Here is a 23,950-nt window from a genome sequence, read left to right on the forward strand (position 1 = left end):
CCCAAAGGGCAGGGGAGCGCCATTGGTCCCTGGATCTCAGGCATTCGTCTCTGTCCCCACGGCTTAGGACCCTGGTCCCATAATCTCAGTCACTGGCTAGAAGGCCCAGATCCCGGCACCGCGCTCTCCTTCCATGGGGTATGAATGCTGGAATTGAGGCACCGTGTCCCCAGTACCGGCCAGTCTCTCACCTAAGATCGCCTTGGCGCTGGTGCCTATCGCTTAGGCGGTCTCCTAGGCATTGGTCCCCGCCAGTGTGGAACTGCTCGCCATCGTGGCACCAATCTTCACTGCCCCGGTACCGATTGAGGGACAGGTGCAAATCCCCACCCACTAGATACCGGTCTCTGACAAGGGTTAGTCAGCAGATGCAGGCCTCCACAGGCCCACTGTGATCACCGGAAGGGGACTGGTCTGAGTTGGAGCCAGGGTTCAGCCCATCACCAAAGGGATCCAAATCCCTGTCGGCCTGTGAGACCAGCATGGCAGCAGGGCCAGTGGCCTGCCCAGTGGCCCTGTTGGAACCTTTGGGAAGTACCAATGATGCTGGTTCCATGCTTCCACCAATCCTCCCTGGCTGCCTTGGAAACCCCCCTGGCACAGCCAGCACTGGATTCGGAACAGGGTTCGGAGTCCATTGTGGGGACAGCACAATGAGCCACCACCCAAGGAGCTGTCCCCAGAAAGGGAAAGGGAATCCACCCCTTCCCCTGCGATACCCTCGTCATCTTCGTCACCAGACGAAAGAGTGGCAGGGCCCTCCCAGACTGGCAGTCCCCCTGATGACTTTAAGGAGCACTAGGCTCTCCTTAAAAGGGTGGCTAACAACTTAAGCCTCAAAATCAAGGAGTTGGCGGAGCAGTCAAGTGACCTGTTCACCATCATGTTGTCTCCTACCCTGGCCCACATCAAGCTGCCTGTCCATCTGTGGGTTCTAAACACAGACCCCATCTTCGATTCCACCCATGTCCAAAAGGGCAGAAGAGAAGTATTTGAATATCTCCACATCCCCCCACCATTGGGGTCGCTGGTTGTGTCCGCAGTTAACAAGAGGGATAGTGGATGGGGGTTCCCCTGGAAGGGGGAGACCCAGAACTGTGGGGGTACTCCTGGGGGCAGCACCCAGTTAAAGAGGCACTAGGGTCCTGGGAGGGACACGGCGGACCAGCAGTAGTGGATCACTGGCCGGCAGAGGGCACTCCAGAGGGCTGGTGAGCTAATTCCCAAGGACAACCAGCAGGAGGCACCACAGGATGAGTCCACTCGCTTACACTGCCTGTATCCACTGCTTCTATGACCAGGCCCAGGTGCCTCCTCCAGCGATTGTAACAGCCCATTCAACCAGGGCACAAGCCTCTTTGGCACCTTTCCTAGCCCAACTGCCGATCCAAGATATCTTTTCACACACTAAGTAGCCTCATTGATTTCAGTGGAGCTACTCGCAGAGTAAGGAGTTACCCAACCCCTCCTCAATGAAGCTGCTGCTTCATGCCTCAAGAGCCCAACCCCCCCAAGTAGAAGACTTGAAGAGAGTCATAGTTACTCCCATAGATTCTGGTAGCTAGTCTCTGAACATAAGTGGCTGCACTCAGCAGTGAGCATGTTGATGTTCAGTAGTGCAGTGGTTCCTCTCAACTTTTGTGGCCCATGTCGTCCTTCCTGGAAAGATTGTGTAGCAGACCAATGTCAGTAGAAATGTACATTTGGGCTAACACTGCTGATTTTCCTCAAATTGCTCCACTCTTCCGATCGGAAAGCAGCACCCTCCGATTGAAGATGGACACTAAACAGGGTCACATCTGGGTGCTACGCAAGACTCTTCCAGTCCCCACTCCTACATCTTCTAGTGTTGGTTGTGTCATGGACTCCAGTCAAGGCTGTTCCTCCTGTGTAAAGTAGAGAGCTGTTGGCCGTTTGGGTTTTCCTGCCTGTAGATATGCATCTCCTTCCAGGAGATAACATGCTGTGCTGGAAGTGTTTGAAACCTCAGGTGAAGAGCTCTGCTCTTTGACATCTGTGTACTATAGGTGCCTTGCCAAGGGCCTGCCTGGAATTCTATCTGGGCAGCTCATGGAGAAGTTTGATGAAAGAATATTTCAGGCAGTTTCCTTGGTATTTTCTTTTCTCCCCACTTCCCATTTTGTTTCCATCTCATTCCCCCCCTTTCCCTGGCCCCTCCTGTGCTCCTACCAGCACACTCTTTAATGTTGCTAATACACCTCATAGATAGTGGGAGGAAACTAATTGCCAAATCAACAAATGATGGCTGTGCACACTTGGAATATGTGGACACTGCAAAAAAGTCCTGGAGCTGAGAGTCTCAGCCTGGATCAGCTGACTCAGGCCTGTGGGGCTCAAGCTTCCGGGCTAAAAAAAAGCAGTGTAGATGTTCCCGGTGGGGTGGGTGGTGGGTCTCAGAAACTGGACCCCAGCCCAAGCAAGAACTTCTACACTACTATTCTTTAGCCCCATAGTGGGAGCCCCACATGGCTGAGTCAGTTGGCCCAGGCTCTGAGACTTGCTGCTGTGGATTGGTTTGTGCATTGTTGACGTATCTGTGGGGATTACATAAAGTAGGAATGTGTCATGCTGCTTTCCCCCATACGCCTCCCCCACTGAATATTTTTGGGTCACCAACAAAGAGGGCTTTATTTTCCATTGGATAAAACACTGAGGTTTTTGTAGCCCCCTATTTCCATGACATGCCCGTGCTTTGGAGCCCATGAACGTGTATTGTCTGTATGCCTCATTTCTTTTGCTGTCAGCTTAACACAATGTTTAGTTTCAGTATCAATAGAGGGAGAGAGAATGGGGAGACAGGGAAAGAGTTTTGAGAAAACAATGTATGGACCCATTCAATTCAGCAACTTATCCCCATTGATTCCGAGATGATGTAGCTCTGATTTGTATCTGTGCTTTTGTCCAGAGAGGGAGAAAGCTGCTCTTTCAAAGGAGCATCACTTGTTGTTTTGCTTACAGGGTTTAGTCTCATCCATCTGATTGCCACCGGCATCTCCTGCTTCTTCGGTTCCAGTCTCTTAACGTTTGTGATCTATGTGTACTGTCAGCGCTGTCACCGACAGTCCCAGGAATCGACTATTATTCACCCAACCACTCCCAACCATCTCCATTACAAAGGCAACACAACCCCCAAGAATGAAAAGTACACGCCCATGGAATTCAAGGTAGGGTACTTTACCAGAAACACCACTGGCAAATTGATAACAGCTGCCTACGTATATATTTATGCGATGGTCTTAATTATAAATGTGTGTGCGTGATCCATAGATAAAATGTATATATGTATATAAAAGAATCTGAAAGAGGAGATAATCTGACAGCATTGTTAGGGCTTGATAAAAAGCAGTAGAAGGAATGGAGAGAATAATGGAAATCTTAAAGTACAAATAGCTAGTGGTGATATTTAGATAAACAGGACGAGATTCTTTAAATACACTGAGGGAATGAAAAATAGGAGAGACTTGGTGAGGCTGTTCCTGGGGCAACAGAATAAGGACCGAATTCTGCCAGCCTTATTTATGTTGGGTAACTCCTTACTCTGCGAGTAGCTCCATTGAAAAGTGTGAAAAGTTGGAAGAATCTGATCTTAAGGAGGTCGGAAGAACTGATAGCAGAACTCACATGCTCCCTTGGTATTTTGTAAGAACATTAGCAATACATGCATGGAGGAGTTGCAGGAGACAATACGCTGGAGAAGACTGAGAAGACTGAAACAATGGTAAACACATATTTGTGTAAAACTGGGGTAGTAATGGATGATGTTTACCAGTAATAGATGAGATTAAGGATCAGACAGCTGAATGGTGACTGCTGAGGTGGCAGGAAGGGAATTTGAGTGGAGCAGACTGACTTGGGGCACAGGAACACAGTGGGGAGGATGGTCTGGAAGGTATAACAACAGAGAACCCCTCCTCCCCCAGTAGTTATGTATCACTGACATTTTGCATATGTTGTCTGTCTGTCTTTTGCTGCTTGCCTGTCTTTCCTGTTTAGGCCATGATCCTGCAATAAGCTCCGTGCAGGCAGACCCCTGTACCCGTAGACTTTGAACGGTGCTCATTGCAGGATCGGGGCCATAGATGGTAAGTTCTTCATGGCAGAGACTGTTTCTATCTAAGTGTCTTCCCAGCACGAGAGGATGTCAGTCCTGACCGAGGCCTTTGGGTGTTAGCACGACACAAATAATAACAACAACAATTATGATAATGGGGCTATACCAGGTAATTGGAAGAGAGTGGCTATTGTTCTGGTACTTCAAAGAAATATTATAAGAGTCTGAAAATTACAGACTCATCTAGTAACTGCGATCTTGACTGAGGTGCTAAGTACTTCCTGATGGGTGTTATGGGCCTCTCCTCTGCTGTTTAGCAGGATTGTGAAGTTTGTAAATGCAATCTCAAAAATACGTTTCCTGGTGGTTTATGATACAGTTGCATGCAATTGAATAAGGGTGCAGCATAATAATGAGAATCAGTATGCATTTGTGCACGGTAAATCATGTCACACAAATTGGATTCCTTTTTTAAAATTAAATAAATATTGATCTAGGTAGAAGGGAAGCAGCAGACAATATCTGGATTTTTGAGAAAGCTCTTGACAAAGTTTCACAGGATGGATTATCCTATAAACTCTCAGAATACAGGGTAGATAATAAATTGTGAAGATGGGTAAAGGATTGAGGCCAGATCCTGAAAGCTCCAAAACCACAGGAGTAAACCTTTCAGTAATGTGACTAGTCCTGGCACAATCTGTAGGTCTGTGGTGGTGGGGTAAGGCCTGCTCATGTGAGTAGAGTTTTGCAGTGCTGTTCTCTTGTTTCATGGGCAGCATGCAGAGGGCTGGAGTGAAAGGAGGATGTTCTTTTTGGAAGTGGGCAAGGAATGGACACTTGCAGGGCCCTATATATTAATATTTTGGTAATGGTGCAAATGTTGCTGTGATGTATAAGATCATTACATTTGCAGATGGTACTAAAATAGTGAGAGTGGCTAAGATTCAGATGGATACAGCTGATTACAGACTAATATTGATTGACTGGGCAAATGGATTATGGGACGGAATGTGTCTGTATCAAGTTGATACAGTTGGGCAGGAATAATGTTAAGTGAAGCACAGTTTAAAATGGCAATGGTTTAGTTAATACAATATCAGAAAAGGACCTGGGGTTTTTGACAGACCAAATATCTCAGTATTTGCTGTTGTGTGCAGCTACAGTAAAGGCTGATAGGATGTTGGATTCTCTGAAGGGAGGAGGTGTATATATATTAGGTAGGAATTCTTAGCATTCATTAGATCACATTCTGGATGTCCAGTTTAGATTACTTTATTTGAAGGAAGGTTTACCTTATTGGAGACAGTGCAAGGTAGGGCAGTGAAGGTGGTTAATGGAAAGGAGGGACTCGCATATAAGAAGTGATGGACAAGATGGGGGTTATATAGAGACTATTAAGAAGCGACACAACTGAAGTATGTAAATCGAAGATCATTGGTCAGCCTAAGAGGTCAGGGTAAAAGGGACTTGTATATTAAGAAGAATTTAAAGAGATCTTATTTTACAGAGGCAGTGGGGAATGAGTGGTATGGACGTCCAGGTGTGGTGAAGGCAGTTGATTTAAATGAAATCCCTTCTCCCTAATCATCACTCCCTCTGTAAAACCGTGTCCCCTTAAAATCTGCTTGCATATAGTTCCTCTTATCTTAAACCCCTACTTCTAGTCTGTCCAACAACCTTAGACCTACACTTCAGTTGAGTCACTTCTCGTTGTTCTCTAAATAATGTAGTGTTAGTGCAGTTGAAAGGAGGTTGCAGGTGTGTGTGAAACGTAAGGCACAGGGGTATTATTAGTTAGTTTTGTATTTGGGAGTAGCTGACAAACTTCAGCAGGTGTTCTGAGGGATTTTGTCACTGCTTATGTTTTGTCCCTTCCTAAACTGATCTGTAGTAGGTGTTTGTTTTGATGGGAGAGATTGTGTCCTGCTCTGGTTTTTAAAAAGGGGAAAATTAAAAATGTTGTTAATGGTTTTTTAAGTTTAAAAATATATTAGATAGAATTATCATCAGTTAAAGAAGGGTCCATGGTCTCTGTGTAATCCTACAGAGCTCTATACAGTAACATGGACTTTATTGTCTTTCTAAATTCACGGGGGCTAAAATTCACCTTCTTAAAAATGGTAAGTGTTCTGGACTTCTGGCTTGGGCCTGTCTGTATTCTAAATGTTTAAATTCCAGTTGATTTTCTGGGTCAGAATAATGCACACCAACGCGGTATGTATGTATGTGCATGCGTATGGGTTAATAAACCTGAGATAAAGGAAATATATGATCAGTTGGCTACTTTGCAGTAAAAGAAACCAATAACGCACATTGACTGGATGCTAACATAAGGCTTGGCTAATGCACAACTCTATTATTTTCTCTATTTTTTTGATACTACTAAGACTTCTGCAACCTTCTTCATTTCATATTCCTCTTGAAATAGTTCTGTTGCCCAGTCAGCAGGAGAACACAACCGAAAGTTTGAGAGTGTTGCACTCAAATGCACAATGCTGAATGCGGAATTGTAAATTGAGGTGAATTTTATATTAAGGTAGATTTAATGAAGGCGATCTTACCAGGTATGGACTGGCATTCTTAGCAGGCTTTGTTCCTTCTGAGAACTGCCCAGCAGCCCACTCTTGCCAAGTGGCTAGTTAGATCTGCACTGGATATAAGGGGGAGGAGCAAGGAGGACCTAGGGTCACAGCTGAGCTGTTCTGAGATAGGAGCCTTAGAGCAGCCAAGCCTGAAGACGAGGCTCAAACTCAACTTTCTTTTATTGTTAAATTCGTTGTTAATAAAGGGGGCTAAGTGTTGACTCTACAAAGCATAGGGACTGAGTTTTAAAATAGTCTGGGAAAGGCACCTGCACATAGGGCCAAAACCAAATCCCACTGAAGTCAGTGTAAAGGCTTCCATTAACTTCAGTGGACTTTGCATCAGGGTCATATTGATTAAGGAGAATGGCATGTTTTCAAGGTTGGGTGCGAGGACAGCTATATAGAGTTTCTTCCCAGCTGTGCTTGTATTGACGTATTTTTTTTTAATGTAGCTTGTAGCTTTATTTTGAAGACATATCCGTATATTTTATAAAATTAAACCTCTCTCTCTGTAGAGATGCCTCAGACAAATTATCAAAGCTTCCAGTTCCTCTACTCTACATCCTGTCTCTGTCACCCCTACTGCCATCCCTTGTAAACCACGGGAAAAACCCTGAAGTTGTTGCTTAAGCAAAACTGCCATCTGCTGCAACGAGAGCTTTATATGAGAGAGGATAGAATGAAAACTGAGTGAGGATTTCAGGATTGGGCTGTGAAGAAACTTGTAAATGTTTGATGTGTCTCCTAGTGCCTGGAGTTTATAGGAGGACATCAGGCCACTACAAAATAACTTGGGTAAGTCTGCGAATACAGGTCTGTCGCATCTTATGCGCATTTAACATGCATGATTTCAGCTTTAGGTGAGCGGCAAAAAAAAAAAAGGGAGAAAAATAACAATTTTAATACTGTACCTGTAGTGCGGACGATTCCGTCCGCCATTCAGCTCAAAGTAATTTTGACTATACGTGGTTTTCGCTTTACGCGCTAACTGCGGAACGGAACCCTCGTGTAAGATGAGACTCGCCTGTATCACACTTGTCCAAACAAAGTTATACCTCTGAATGAAAATACAGCTATTAGAAAATATTCATAAATGGAAAAATCAGTGGAGAGGGATGGCTCAGTGGTTTGAGCATTGGCCTGCTAAACCCAGGGTTATGAGTTCAGCCCTTGAGGGGGCCACTTAGGGATCTGGGGCAAAAATCAGTACTTAGTCCTGCTAGTGAAGGCAGGGGGGTGGACTCAATGACCTTTCAGGGTCCCTTCTAGTTCTAGGAGATAGGTATATCTCCATATATTATATTATATTATTCATTAATTCCCATGGGAGCTATATAAATCAAACAATCTAAATTAAATGCCTTTCAACAAAGTGAGAATAATCCCACTGAGAGCCAGAGACCCATGTAGAGCAGGCACCCTCTGCAAGGGATGCCAGACAATCACATAATATTTTAAGCAACAAAATATCAATATGGAGATCGTACACGAGAGTTTCTGCCTTGCTGAAGAATAAATATTCTGAATGAATCATCAGGCTTAAAGATTGGTGCAGCTTCCAACTGCGTAGTGAGAAATAAAGCTTGAAGCAGACTGTGAATATCTGTTTGGTTTTAAAAATCTGTTTCTTTTGGGTATAATTGTTTTTACCGCTACTGAAAATTGAATCTTTTTTAAAGCTGAGAAGCAGCTGGGGTTAATGTATAAATGACTTTTAGCTACTTTGGGTCCCCCAGAGGTAAGTTTTGCCTAAGGCAGGGGTCAGCAACCTTTCAGAAGTACTGTGCCAAGTCTTCATTTATTCACTCTAATTTAAGGTTTCACGTGCCAGTAATACACTTTAATGTTTTTAGAAGGTCTCTTTCTATAAGTCTATAACATATAACTGAGCTATTGTTGTATGTAAAGTAAATAAGTTTTTAAAAATGTTTAAGAAGCTTATTTTAAAATTAAATTAAAGTGCAGAGGCCCCCTGGCCCCCGGACCAGTGGGCCAGGACCTGGGCAGTGTGAGTGCCACTGAAAATCAGCTTGCGTGCCGCCTTCGGCACATGTGCCATAGGTTGCCTACCCCTGGCCTAAGGCATTCTTAGTTTGTGAGGATGTTTGTTTCTCTCACCCTTGGAATCTCCTATTACCTAATCTGATGTGTTGCTACTTCAACTAAACTTAGCTAACCCACTTATTCCTATGTGGTCACAGCACAGACCATGATATCGTTGTGATGTAAGAATTCCTTTTGTTTCAGTGACCCTTTCATTGTGCATCATTCAAGTCCCAGGAATTGGGCTATACAGTTCAGACATTAGTCAACAGCTAATGAAACACAACTCAGTCAAGAAAGTTCTCAACAGTTTCCTTTTAGCATCTGCCTTGGCTGTGTGTCTTTTTAAAGAGAGATTTAGCTGATGCAATCAGATGAAACAACAACAAATAAAAACAACAGTAAATCAGATTGAAACATAAAATCTGTTTTAGGTGAATTTCATGCTTAATGGAGACTATTTCCCCTGAGCAAAGTGGCATTTAACTGTTTGAATGGCACATCATGTATTTTACGAGTATAGTAAGGCCTGGCGGCTGTATTGGCAAAGGAGCATTGTGCTCTTCATTGTATGATCCAGCAGTTGCAAATATCACATCAGGGAAGTCTAGATTTACATAAGTCCTGCTAGGAAAGGAAAGTAACAGAGCTCCTGTTGGGAGGGAAAAAGGATTAAGCCATGCAACTCAGATGAAATCTATTAGTGTCTGTCTCCCACCACCCCTTTATTTAATTGGGTCAAGTCAAATTGAGCAGTCAGGCATGCCTGGATGTGTGGCTATTATGTGATTATTCTGCCCACGGAGTGATCTGCATCTAGCAGAGGGGTCATTACCCCGTGACAGCAACGTCCTGGAGGACGGGGGCTGGGAGGGGGAAAGCTGCGTCTAGTTTTCACATATGCCTCTGTTCTATAGGTGAATTGTTTAAGATCAGTGAAAACTGCCAGTTAGAACTGGAATGTCTTATCTCTCTGGTTGTCCCTGATAGGGCTCCCCCTTGGAATGTTAAACAGCCGCTCACCATGCTGCTGTACTACAATCTGGTTTCCACTCTAACCATTTTGAAGGCGGGCGCTTCATAGCTTTGCAGGGCTGTGGCTGTGTGGCAGGAATCCAAATTAGCACATCGGTAATTGTCGAGAGAGTTTCTGTTAAGTTCTCTCGCTCCAGTTTTCACTTCCTCTTTGATTTTAAGTCATCTTGAGAACCACCTCCCTGTGGATGTAGGTGCTTCATTCTTGTCCTGCCAGGTGTTTAATGATTACTCAGCTCTCTCCCCCATCCCGATGGTGATATGCATGTGAGCAGGATCTTCGCTATTGTCCCCTACTCAGTGGGCTGAGACCCCCATCAAGTCATTGCAAATGCCAGGTTTGCCTTCGTTGGAATGATATTTATCTATTCCCCACACTGAAAAAAACAGAATTCAAGGAAGAAGAAATGTGGATTCCTGAGGGAATTCAACGATATGGCAGTTAACTGGCTACTGCATATTTATATCGCTGCCCTCTACTGACTAGAACAGGGCTACTCAGTTATGTCCTAGGCTCTTACTACTACAGCTAATGATAGTTTTCCCTTGGCTCGGGGGGCATGGGACTATGATACTGGAGAAGAAAGATGTGTATTCTTCCCTGCACTGCTGCCATGAAGCCCAGAGAGGCAATGGTATGCAGCATAGAGAAACCTGTGAAGTCCTGAGTGGCCATGGACTAATAATAATATAGACAGAATTGGTTAAACCTTTGTGTAAGAAGTAAGGGAACCAAAACAGAAGAACGCTAAGCAAAGAAATTAAGAAGGGGCTTTAGAAATATATGAGGGGAACAATAAATACCAGAGAAAGTATAAGCCCAGTGATCCATTTGGAGGGAGACTAAATTAATTAGGAATCTAGAATAGTTGAGCTACTGAATGGCTTCTTTAACTGGAATAATAAAAAGAGTGAGTCTGGTAATTAGGAAATAATGAGCTATCAATTCTAAGACTTAGGGGACAGTTGTTTGGCACCTTGGAGCAGCTTATGGAAGGGACCCTGCCAACATGCCAACTTTGTGTCTTCCTGACACTCAGGCTGCCAGGCACCAGGGCAGTCCAGAGGAGTAGTTGAGAGCAGCCTCAGTGCTACTCTAAGATGCATTGGTTGCCCCAGCAGTCACATCCCCTATACAGGGTGAGTTTGGCATCGAGTTAACAATGCTGGCCCTACCCCTCCCTCAGGTGCTTGTATACAAGGGGAATCCTCATTAAGCCATCTCTAAAGTTGCTTTGCCTGAGCGTCCTCACTGGATCTCAGGACCTAGCACTAAGTATGGGAATAAAGGGGAAAACTGAATCTGTATCAACAGGTCTGGATGGACTGTATCCTGGAGTCTGTAAGAATTAGCTAATGAACAGCCCCAATTACTAGCATTGATTTATGAAAATTCATGAAAACCGAGGCAATACCCCAGTGCTGTGAAATGCAAATATATAGTACCAAGCATTAAATACAGGAGAACAGAGAGCTTCAGTCCCTCCTTAACTAATTGAATAGCTATTTAACCACCAAATCACAGGAGTAGCCGCATTAATTCCACATGAGTAAGGCCAGCTAGATTTGGTGCGAAGAGGAGATATCTGGAGGCACGTTGGCTTCTATTTCAAAGAGTATTTAAGCACATCCTTAACTTCAGTCCATCCCCATCAAACCATTAGGACTTGAATGCTTGGCTGAATCGGGGTCACACTGGAGAATGAAACCAGGAGCAATGACTGGAATGGGCCATATTGTGCTTTCAGTTATGCCCGTGCAAATTCATTAAAGCCAGTCTTTGTCATCGTTGCATGCAGGGCAACCTGAATTAATTTTTGAGCTGCAGTATCACATACTTTGAAGTGAAGGGTACTTGGGTGGCGATGACAGCTGAACTGAGACCCCCTCTGTGCACCGAGAGAAATCAAATGTGATCACTTCTTTGGCTTCCGAGGCTAGGGAATGAAGGGAATGCTGTTGTCAGATATCCAGGGCTGGATCCCCGTCTGTTGTAAATCGGCATAGCGCCACTCCATCCACTCCACTCACTGTTAGTAAAGTGTTTGGTACAGGGTTGTATGAAACCAGATTTGGCAAATGGATTCAGATTGGCTTGGATTTGAGGGCTGCCACTGAGCCTGAAAATTGGCTGATGGATTATAAATGGTGGGCAGTGATTAGGGCTCTGTGGCTGTCACTGAGGTCACGGAAGTCACAGATTCCGTGACTTCTGCAGCAGCCAGTGTTGCTGACCCCAGGGCCACCCAAGAAGCTTAGATCTCACACCAAAGACAATGCTTGTAGCCAGTCCTGTTGTAAATTATCTAAGGGTTTATTAACCACAAAAAGAACTGAGAGCGTTGTTACAAAGTTAGAGCAGGCAAACATATATACGCAAATGAATTAGTGTGTGGTTTCAAAAGGTGACAGAGTTGTAGTAATATGTCAGCTCTGAATATCTCTTCGGGCTAACCCAGGTTCACCCAGGGATCTCTGCTGCTGTTTCGGAGCCGCCTCCAGCCCTTTCAGAGTCCAAACAGCAAAAGAGATGAGACATTTTCTTGCCAGCTGTTTTTATTTCCTACTTCCAGAATTCAAGCTGATCTGATGAGTCTTTTTGCATGTAGCCTCTTGATGAGTGTGAGGGGGCAATTAACAAAGTCTTTGTATTATAATGTTCCACAATGGTTCGTTTTGATAGGATGACTTGATGGGCAGGAGACATCCCTCCTGACCGAGTTCACAATTTCAGAGCAAGCAATTTTTACAGTTACAAAACAAAAATGTAAATACTTCCTCATAGCATGTGATAAAGAGATACGTGAGATTAATGCCTGCAGCAACTTTTAAGCATTTCATAAAATCTAAACACAAAACACTTTCTGGTAAGTCCAGTACCCATCTTAGCCATGCGGCTACAAGGGGAAAACTGACTGGTTTCCAGCAATGAATTTGTCAATGCTCAGCTGAGGTCTAAAGCCTTGGCAAAAGATGGCACCTGGTCTGCCAGCATCACAGGAGATCACTGAAAAGCAGGAAGGCTGTCAGAGACCTGAGGGAAGTATTGGTTGGCAAATTAGACCCTGTCTTTACTGTGATTTTTTTGTGTGTGCGCGTGCTGGGGTAGCTCTATCTGTGTAACTGCCAGTCTAAATGCACTGTGCTGGTGTGATGTGGGGCTCACACCATCCCAGGTGACTTATCCCAGTAAGTTACCAGGGTAACTTGCACTGTTGCAGCATATACACATTAGGGTTGTTTGCACCAATGTAGTTATGTTGATGTAGGGCTTATCTACACTTGAAACACTGCAACTGCACCACGGTAGCACTTCAGTGTAGATATAGCTATGCCGAGAGGAGAGGTGCTTGCATCTGTCCACCTTCCCAATAAGCGATAGCTAGGTGGACAGAATTCTGCAGAGACATCACAGAGCAGGGAGCAGATAGTCTGTATCTCCACAGCACTGTTAAGACTACAGCTGGAATTTTGTGTCCCACTCCAAACAGCTCCACACTGACAAACAGGAGGGAATTTTTTGGGTGTAGGTTGCTTGGGGCTTCCTTTGTGTCTGTGTAGTTCCTAGCACATTGTGAGTGCTACAGGAAACAAATAACCAGTGATGATAATCATCCAGAGAAGAGTAACAAATACTGGTGAGTCTGAGATCCCAACGAGTGAGAGGTGGACAAATTACTTAGGGTCAGATCCATCACCTATTGATGTCGGTGGAAAGACTCCCATTGACCTCAGTCACCTTTGGATCAGACTCTTGGGGCCCAATTCAGAAAGATATTTAAACACAAGTCTAGCCGTAAGCATGTGCCTAGTTCACAATGGAAGTTGTGCCATTGACTGCAGTGGGGCTAGGATTTCACCCGCAGGGCATACAGCTTAGCGATCTAAATGTCTTTGCACCATCCGGGAGGAGGTGAGCTTCTAAGGAAGACTTGAAAGAAGAGATGCCAGAGGCTCTGAATCTTTTTATAGTTTGTGGCTAATAAATCTGTGGGATTCCGAAGCCCTTTCCAGCATTTGTCTGTATTTTCAGTCGTGGTTATAATGTATAGTGTGAGAGGCATGATACCGTTGGAGCAGGCAGTTGATGGGCGGGAGTAAGCCTTGTATCCTTTGTTTTGTTAGTGCTAGTAAATACCAAGAGGTTTGATTTTAGTCATGTGCTTTATTTATTTTTAATGTAATTGTTGTGCTAATTATTCCCCAATTTGCTGGCTAGTCATAGTGCTGAGATGACCACCTTGCACCACTCCAGAAATGTGCATTCTGCAGGGAATTGTTCATAATCTGAGTCCATTTCAGTAATCCTTATCTATCTTATGTTGCCATGACCCCGGGTAATTTCCTCTCATGAGCAGGGCATGGCTAGCTCCATAAAACATAAACAATCTGTATTGAAAAAGCATTTCACCCAATCTGATTTTACTATGAGGAAAACATGAGCCCCACGAGGAACACAAAAAAGACGAGAGGTTGGATCTGGGATGCTTTATTGTTTATTTCTATCCATTATGTAATTACATTTTGATTTGATTATATAATTCCCTTCTCCCTCCCTCTTTCCTCACAGAAGAAAGAAGTGTCCGGCTTGCTCTCTCAGATCACTGTTACTGCAGGATATTGGGTACTGCTAGCAGGGAAAATGGGAACTACTCATTTTATTCTTCAAAGGTCTAACGTTGTGCCATTGAATTCATGCCCTTGATTATAATGGAAGTAGAATATTAAGCTCTACTTGCATATGGTCCCAATTTGGGCATTGTGGGTTCCTACTGTGACTGAGTGGAGTAGTCTAATTCATGCTGTCTGTCCATAAAGCAGTCCAGTCACTTTGATATGTAGACACCAGTTCTGGGCTATTGCCTAAATCCACTGCACAATGCATGTCAAAGCTTAAAAGTATGTGGAGAGGCTGCAGCACTGATTGGCTGGCTGGCGTCTTGTGTTCCTTTCCAGCCATGAGGTTTAGGACTGATGTGTTTTTAATGGTAGAAAGAGATCTTCCACTCCTGCAGTTGTGTATATAATGTAAGTGCAGTTATTACATTTTAGAGGGATCTTTTGGGGGAAACTACAGTTGGAAAGATATGCATCATGATATAAAACCTCTTAATCCAGGACTAGATTAAAATGTGATTAGGGGTTAATCACAAATGAGTGAGATGCTTTGAAGGGGTCACCTAACTTAAAATATCTGCCATATGTAAAAGAGAGAGACTGAAATATCTGCCAGTGGCAGAAAGATGTTGGGGCAGATTTGCTGTTTGTGTCAATGGTCATAGCGCCATTGGCTTTCATGCAGTTATGACAACTTACACCAGACGAAGAAGATCTGCACCCAAGATCCTAGAAGAGCTCCAAAAACGGGAGAGGAGTCTGAAGTGCAAAATGAGGCACCAGATGAAGCTTACCAGAAATCTTTCTGTATTATTTCACTGTGTTAGAAACGCTGTTACTTTATTGTGCTGACCCAGGGAGGCATTTGGAGGCATATGTTTGGGAGGAAAGTGTATTTATAGCTAATACACTAAAAAAATTGCCCTTTTCACTGGAGCTTGTCAAAAAATGGGGAAAAAACTGAAACGTTTTTGTAAAAAAATTGTCCTATTTTTTAATCAAAATTTGATATTTAGACAAATTTTGATGAAAAAATTGAAATTTGGAAAATTTTTAGCACACATTTATATGTATAAGTAACAAATGTAAATACAGGGCATATATGCAGTTATATCCAAGACCAAACTGGATCAGTACTGTAATAGTCGTGCTATTAAATGTGATTATGTGCTGATAGTTGTGTCAGATTTTAATCCAATCCACTAGTGGATTATCATTTAATGACCTGGACTAAGGGCACAATCTTTTGGTGGGGGGCAAGGCTTATGGCACAGGAGGTCAGTAGTTAGAAAGTCTGAATGTTTTACTTTGCCCAAAGTATCACTAGTAAATGATGAAAACGATCTAGTGAACAAATATATCATTATGCCAGGCATGTTTAAAATACTTACACTTTGTGATGGGTGCGTGTGTGTGTGTGTGTGTGTTAAATAACACACACACATATTCACATACAAAATAGTCCATCTGTATGGAACAGATCCATACATATATTGTATCTTTCAGAGGTTATGAGCATCTATGGAAGGCATTTTTGGTAGCCCTATGCTTTTAAAATTATTGTAATGACAACTATACATTGCTTATACATTTCTGTAAATATTGGGCTATTCAGTGTTCTGCTAGCCCCAGGTTAAGCAGTAGCATTGTCAGGACATATTTTTTTAAAAATTGCTGATAGGGATAGTATGTCAAAATGCTGCACTTATCTCAAACCATCTCACAGCGAGCTCTTCACTTTTCTGAAAACGTCCCTATGTGACAAAGTAATATTCTTAGGACAGAAGAGTCTTTCTTGTGTTTTATTCATATGCCAATATAATACAATAAAAATTCTTATAAAGGAAGAAGTTTAAATTCTGGTGTGTGCTCTTGACTAATGGGTTTCGGTCAGATTAGCATAAACTGCTAGCAAGCCATCTGCTAAAAGGTTCTTGGATGGAGGCTCCTGATGGATATACTGGCAAATATAACTTGGCTTTGCTGATACTGCTGATCTTGAGGCTGGAGGAAGCAGTAGCAGATATTTGATCAATGTGGATTGAGTTGCTGTTTGCTCCTGAGTGAAACAATTTTCTATCTTTCTATATCAATATAGCTTACAGGCATTGTTATCACCATAGATTCCAAGTGCTGCTTCAGAGGCAGGGCAGGATGGGGCTGTGAGAGCCTGAACCCGTTTCCCAGCCGTGTTTAGGAGGGTTCTCAGATACAGCTGTGCTTTGCCCAGGGGGAGTGCTGCCCTGAGGAGAAGGCATCTTACTGCAGTTTTAGAGGAGAGGCAATAGAATAAACAAACCCTGTTGGAGACTCTTGTCTGTTCAGAGTAGGCCAAATGTCCCCTGGGTGTAACTCCACTGGGTTCAGCACACTGGGGATGAATGCAGTCCAGCGTCTGAGCCATGTCCTGCCTTGATGGCGCAACCCATCTTGCACCTGAAGGAAAGTCTTCAGAGGGACAGTTTGTCACCTGTCTCTCATCCCTGCATAGGGAGAAAGGAAAGGAGCCAGGGTTAAATCTTTTACTAATACAAGTGAGGCTACCCAGAGATTTAAATACAATCCCCGTCTGGGTTTGTGGATTTCTAAAATTCGCTGCTGCCTAATTTCTCCTCTTGCAAAAATATCAACCAGTTTCTAGTGCCTGGGAGCCTAACCATCTATTTATTAAAGTAAGACCAACAATATTGGTCTGAAAAACATTAAGGCGCTGTACATTGATTGTACTGATTTAGGGCTTGTTCTGCCATCCTAATATCGCCAGAGACTTATTCTGTGCAGCTAATTGTATTATAAATCCCTTAAAGCATTTTAATAAGTTATTTCCCAAAGATATGAAACCCTCCATCAAAGAACACAGAAGCAGTTGTGGGGTGGTTTTCTAATTAAGTGTTATAGGAAAGTAAAGGCAAAAAAAAGAGAAAATGCCAATGTTAATTAAATGCAATGCTTGCTTTCAGTGACTAGATTTAAAGCATTGCAGGAAATCCTGAAATTTAGTCATTCCAGCTGAGAGCCCAAGGAATAGATGGCTCTGATTTCTCATTTTGAGCTAGAGCTGGGCCCGACCAGGATTTGATCATCATCAAACTTCAGGGGTGTTTAGAGCTGGGGTTTTGAACTGGACTCATCTCTACCCTTAACCCTTAGTGAAATTCCAAGTGGAGACTCAGCTAATCCACAGCTGCCGTGACCTTCCAAGAGCATCCCAACTGAACCACCTGCTCTCACACATCCATATGCTGACAGCCCCCTCCTCACCACATTGTGCAACCCATGAGATTCCCTGAGCATCATCTCAGGACTTGACCATGTAGGAGGCAATTGCCTCACTCATGTGTTCCTCTTGCCCTCATTTATGCATCTGAAAATGTACACTTGTGCTACCACTGTGCAGTTGAGTAGATCTGGCGGTGTTTTATGCTCACTTGGTGAATGAGGACACCAGTGGTACGGTGCGCCGTACTGCTCCATGGAAGGCACTGGCATGTAGTATTTAACTGTACGTGTTAAGTGTACGGAGCTAAATCACACTAGCTAGGAATTAACAATCCTTATGTACAGTATGCATGAATAACTAAGTTCATTTGCTTTGGAAGAGCTCCCCAATAATAATACTTTGCACATATAATGTGCCTTTTACCCAGGGATCTCAACTGTTTGACCAAGCTGGGTGAGTATTTTATCTTCATATTACAAATGCGGAGTCCGAATCTCAGAGATTTCCCAAGGACACACAGAATGTGGCAGAGCCAGCGAATTAAACTCAGATTCCCTGACCACCAGCCCTGAGTGCTAACCAACAAACTGCTTCCTTTATTATTTTGATATTTCTTTGGCTGATTGGGAGCAATGCATAACACTTCCTGTCACATCTGCCTTTCATTTCTAAGGGCAGAAGGCATTCTCATCCCTTTTTGGCCAGTTGGAAATTATTTAGCATTTGCACATCTAAAGTAGGAATTCTGCCCATTCTAATAGTGATGTTTGGTATGGATATAGCACATGATGCTGTTATCTTTAGTCACAGAGAGCAGTGCTTTACTCCCTTGAACCCCCCTCTGAATGACCTAGGACTCTATGCATGAGTAAGGTACTTCTCGGGTTGAGTGAGAGTGGAAGTATTAGGCCCTTAGTGCTTGTTGAGCACTGAGTTAATCATCACATCAGTTCTGGGAGGTAGGTTAGCAAGCATTAACCCATATGGAAACAGGTGATGTCATTTGCCCAAGGTCACACAATTAGTCAGTAGCAGAGCCAGCATTAGAACTCAGGAGTTCCAGACTCCAAAGCCTATATTCAGTCCTCAGGTCCATGCTGCCTTTCAAATGGGTGACATTCTCCACTCCAGATGGCAAGAAGCTTGATCTAGCCAATTACAGGTCTCTGCACCCTTTTTGGAAATAGTGTGCACCTATTTTAAGGGGGTCAGTGAAACATGCATCTTTTATTGCCTCAGAACAAGGGATGAATTCCTTGTTGCAGCATAACAGCAGATTAAGGTGCCCATGTGAGAGATTGAGGCATGCAGTTCTTTTTAAAAATGAAAGCCTGCCATGAGCGTGCTTCAAAAGCTAAATGGATTGCGTGTGTGACTGAAATGACATCGACAACAAGGAAAACAATAAATTTTCTGAGAGGTGTTTCATCCTCCAAAACAGGACTCGATCCTTTTTGAGCTGGAAATATCTGGCATGTCAGTGGATTTTTACAACAAAGGGGAGGGGGAAAACAATTTCTGGTGGCATGAATATAAGTGATTCCATGATAAGGCAGAGAAGGGGGAGGAAAGCCCTTGCCTCTTTTCTAAATTCTAATGGTAAGATACATTTTGTATTTCTCATTTTTCTGCTGCTATTGACAACACTTGTTACTTGGTTGTAGAATTTCTTGAGTCGTTTTAGTTTTTCAAAAAGTGACCATGACTTGTTACTTGTACTGTAGCTGACAGAAGTGACACACTTAATATCGGGGGGTCCAAACCTGGATATCTACCAATGGAGATGGAGATCAGGTAAATGTGCACCTGCTCTTCCAAAGAGAAAAGAAGTGCCATTTGGGTAACTGCTGGGCCAGGGAGTTGGTAGCTGTACAGTGAAGACTTTGGAAGGGAATAGGTTGAGTGTACAGTTCACCACTTAGTCCTGTTTAGGCCCAGCATGGTTGTGTGACAATGATGATCAGACATCATGCCATCTGCTAGGAGAATCTGGGTCTCTGCAGAAGACTCTGGATTCTGGCTCTAGTAATGGCTGAGCACAGATCCACCAAGGCAGAAATGGCAAGAGCTGTGGGTCCACCCACTGACCGACTCCACAGAGAGAGAGAGAGCCATGTATGGTACACACCCATCTTATCCTCCCAGATGGAGGGAAGGTGCCAGTGGCCCAGGATGGAGACGGAATCTGAGAGAGAAAGATCTGAAAATAGGAAAGAACATTTACAAAGCATTTATATATCTCTAATTTTTTTACTTTTTACAGACGCTTAACAAGAACAACTTAATACCTGATGAGAGGACCAACTTCTACCCCTTGCAGCAAACCAACGTGTACACTACAACCTATTATCCCAGTACACTGAATAAATATGACTACAGGCCTGAGGCCTCCCCTGGAAGGACCTTTACCAACAGCTGATGATGGACAGACTGTCCAAGGACTGGATCACTTCCTATATGAATTGTTTTTTAAACTGAGTTTATGGACCAAATATTGGCCCAGTCTCCAGATGTAAATATTGTACAACTAGGGCCTTTTTTTTTTTTTTTTTTTTTTTTTTTTTTAACTGTATTACTTTTAAACAGCACATCTCCTTAAGTTGACAAAATGCTTATGGACCATGGACCATTCTGCATAGACTTTTGTGGATATTTGGCTGGAGATGACACTTAACTGCTGCAAATATTCACAGCTGGATGATCAGTATTTCTGTCTCAGGCTTGAACTGCCGAGGAGCTGATTGCATGCTGTGCTAGGTTTCCACCATGCTACACTATTGTCTTCTCAGACACATTACAGATAGCTCCTTAGAGCAATGGATGATTGTACAGTGACTAGACAATGGCGGTACATTGAATGACACTTCGTTCACAAGATGAGCTGCCTGGGACTCCATCACGGTAGGAGCAAGAACACAGTTTTAGGTTTATAGTGGTGTCTCCAGCTTCACCCGAAGATTCCTTTCACATTGCAGGAAATAGTCTCCACAGTTGTCTTTGGTAACATCCAGTTCAGCTGGGTAAAGAAAACACACAAAGTACTCTACCCAAAGAAGCATTTCAGAATATTTCCAGTCTTAATTAAAAGAAAATGATACAGGCACTGAGATGTTAAGTGAAGTAAATGTTGGACTAATGAGATGTGGACTTTGCATAACAAAGCTGTGCTTACCACTGGAAAAAATGTGAGGAGTGCTGTACATGAGCCATGAGCTTTCTTTGAAATGACATTTACTTTTTTTCCCTCCAAGCTTGATTCTATTCGTATCTGCAAGGAATGATGACCGATGGCCAGGCCCTCCTCTTGTGAAATCACTAGGCTTGGGGCTAATCCTTATTTTATTATTATTTTTTTAGGTCACTTATTTTTTGAAGAGTAAGAAATTCTGAATTTTTGGCACGGTATTTTTCTAAGCAATGTATTCATAGCATACCATGACGCAGAAAGTCTGCTGCACAGTCTTAGTGTCTTCCAGTCAGTACTCCATCAAATAATTATACAACTAATGTGCATTGTTTGCCAATATTTCTTTAGATTTCTCAGCTAGAAACAAACAAACAAAAACCTTGCTACAGCTATTAAATTAAATTGGGACTGTAGCATTATTAAACATTATATCCAGCCTTGAAATGTATTTTTGTGTATGTGTGTGCCTGTGTCCAGCAGAACTGTATTAGACTGTTGCAGAAGCCATGGCGTGTACAACCAGATATGTATGTCTGACATAAGGTTTTGTTTTGGCCAAACAGTACCGCCAGTGCTTAGTGGACAGTTCCATCAAATGTGTTAGCAACGTGAGCAAGTTTGACACTGTTACTGTTGAATGTTTCTTAACTATTTATAATGAACTCCTGAGGCTAAGACTTTTACAATGCCACAATACTGAGCATGAGATAAGAGTACAAACCTAAACATCCATGAGCTCCAAGTAGCTCCAGAACTTGAATTCTTTGTATGCATCTTACTGTAGCAATTACCATATCTGCTTTCAATCATTGACTGGGATGTGTTTGAAGCAGTTTGGGTTCTATTGGTTACATAGGAGAGATTTCACTGTAAGCCAGCACTCAGTAGTTTCTTGTTGCTGTCATTCGCGGACACTTGTTTGGAAGGTGGGGCCGAGATGGTGCTGGTCATTGCACACATACCCATCCACAGAGCTGAGAAGAGGCTTTGCTGTTCATGACTCAAAATGTACAGCTCTCCTAAGGGTGAGGCAGAGCAGTGGTGGAGTAACCTGGTCTTACAGTGGGGGACCAAAAGCAGGAGAACACAGTAACCTGTTTCTAAACTAGTTGAACCCTAATCTATGCTAGTGATCTATAGCTGTAAGGAGATTTATTATAAAATTTCATCAGTGAGCGTCTTACAGTAGCTGAATGACTCCCAATGACTTTTCTGGCAACTGTACCAGTTTAGCAGGCTGAGCCAGGTTCTGCTTCCAGTGACACCAGTGTAAATTGGGAGAAACCCCATTTAAATAAAATTACTCTGGATTTATACAGCAGTATGACTGAAAGCAGATTCTGGCTCTAAGAATTTGGCTGTACTAGTTTCTTCCACTTATTCAGCTAGATCAAAAGAGGCAGACACTGGTCACAAAAGCCCCATTGATTTTCAGTGGGAGTTAGGTACCTAATTCCCTTAGGGCTATGGAAAATCCCAAGATAAAGTTATAGGACTGGTGCAGAGCCTGCCTGGCTGACTACTGTTGCACTAGACATGTCTAATGGCAGCAGTTCTAAAGGAACGATTGGTGCTCAAGATCACTGTAGGCATTACAAGCTAAGGTCATTTCTAAGCTTCCATTTCAGGTGGTTCCCTGTGTTGGAGAGTTATACGGTTATTGTTTATTTGGCAGGATTACAGCTGCAATTCTCAGAGTTGCGAGCAAGTGAGTTAAATCTTGCAGTTATTTTAATTTTTTTTGGTAGCGCAAACATTTCCATTTGCAAAAAAAAAAAAAAGCGCCATGTAAGTGCTGAAATTATTTAGTTTTTCAACTCAGTGAGCAAGATCACTGCTTCCATTGTGCTCAAAAAGTGCATATTTTATAGTATGTATGGGCAATGGGGTAGGTTATATTTTCATCAGGACATTTCAGAGTCATTCTTATTAGCCATCTGAATGGCTTCATGAAATTGGCAATCACAGCGAGAATCTGTGGCCTCCATTTGAGCAGAAAGTAGAAGCAGAGGGAGGAGAAACTCTGAACTCTTATTACTCAATTAATGTTTGTGTGAGAGTGCAGTGCTGTAAAGGCAGTGTTAATGTGATGTGAGGGTTGAATTCCTTCTGTGCTCTTCAGTGTTGCCCAGGTTAATGACACAATATACAATGATATTCTATTTGGTTCTAGCAGGTAAATTGGCAGCAGATCATCAGATCTGCCATGTCCATACGAGATTGAATTGCTTCTGCAGCAGCCTGACGTTAAACTGCTTAAATTTCCCATTCTTAAGCTCATCTAAAAGTATACACAGTGTGTTGGAAATAGCATTGCTCTAGCACCAAAGGTTTCTAACAGCAGCTTTGGCTTTTTTTTTTTAAAAAACTTTTAGAAAAAAACAAAATGCTGATCAGTTTTTTAGCAAGAAATTGGGTTGACCTTGCAGCCTTAGCTCACTGCAGATATTTTGGAATAGGATTCAGCTGTACAGCATGTTGAATGCAGTAAGTGTCTTGCACCCAAATGTGTAGGGGGGTAGCATTTAACAAGATCGTTCTTTTTCCGCCTCCATATGAGAGATGCACTACTCCCTTGCTCTAAAGGTTGCATGTATGGAGTGAACGATGCCCCACTGTAAAACTGCTGTTGCACTTCACTGGATTGAGATGCAAATTATAAACATGCCACCCCTTTATAACTTGCAGCTGCCTCCAATAGACAAGACTCCCACAGGTAAAATACCTGGAGAAAGGGGCACTGTTGTCTAAAGATGCACTTGTGAACATTTGTAAATATGAGTCACTCGCTCTTCTTAAACATGTGAAATGTACAAATACCAGAAAAGAATGTGTATGGTGTAATGACTGCTGTTCTTAATGCCTTATTTTGAGAAAATGAAATAGAAGTTGTATTGAAATCAAGGTGGAGTGGTAATGGAGTCCATTAAATGCCAGATGTGGTAAAGATGATTAGGACACCTCCCATGATTAATCTAAGATAAGCCCACGTGAATATGAAATTGCTGTCCACACAGATCAGTGTATTCTTTGTACCAAATGTCAGATTTGTTTATACATATAAAATGTAAATTTAAAGTTTATGTCACAAGTGTAATAGTGTGGATAGCTGTCAGTGGATAGCTAGGGTATATATTTATAATATATACACACACACTTTCTCCATCCATGAAATGCCTACAGAGAAAATT

The 23,950-nt window shown here is 42.9% G+C and overlaps 1 protein-coding gene across 2 annotated transcripts in view; it reads left to right on the forward strand.

The window, feature by feature from the left end:
* SEMA5B (semaphorin 5B) overlaps window positions 1-23,028 on the forward strand; it is a 403,624-nt gene extending 380,596 nt beyond the window's left edge. The window contains exons 22-24 of one of the 2 annotated variants that reach the window (XM_075070298.1): window positions 2,980-3,185; window positions 19,297-19,366; window positions 19,836-19,904. In XM_075070298.1, coding sequence (XP_074926399.1) covers window positions 2,980-3,185; window positions 19,297-19,366; window positions 19,836-19,843 — 284 coding nt within the window. In that variant the 3' untranslated portion in view covers window positions 19,844-19,904. Of the gene's footprint in view, window positions 1-2,979; window positions 3,186-19,296; window positions 19,367-19,835 lie in introns of both variants that reach the window. The other variant, XM_075070297.1, reaches the window with a different exon arrangement.
* The last annotated feature ends 922 nt before the right edge of the window (window positions 23,029-23,950 follow it).

The sequence above is a fragment of the Chelonoidis abingdonii genome, chromosome 10 (assembly GCF_003597395.2).
Source record: "Chelonoidis abingdonii isolate Lonesome George chromosome 10, CheloAbing_2.0, whole genome shotgun sequence".
Classification (NCBI taxonomy): domain Eukaryota; kingdom Metazoa; phylum Chordata; order Testudines; family Testudinidae; genus Chelonoidis; species Chelonoidis abingdonii.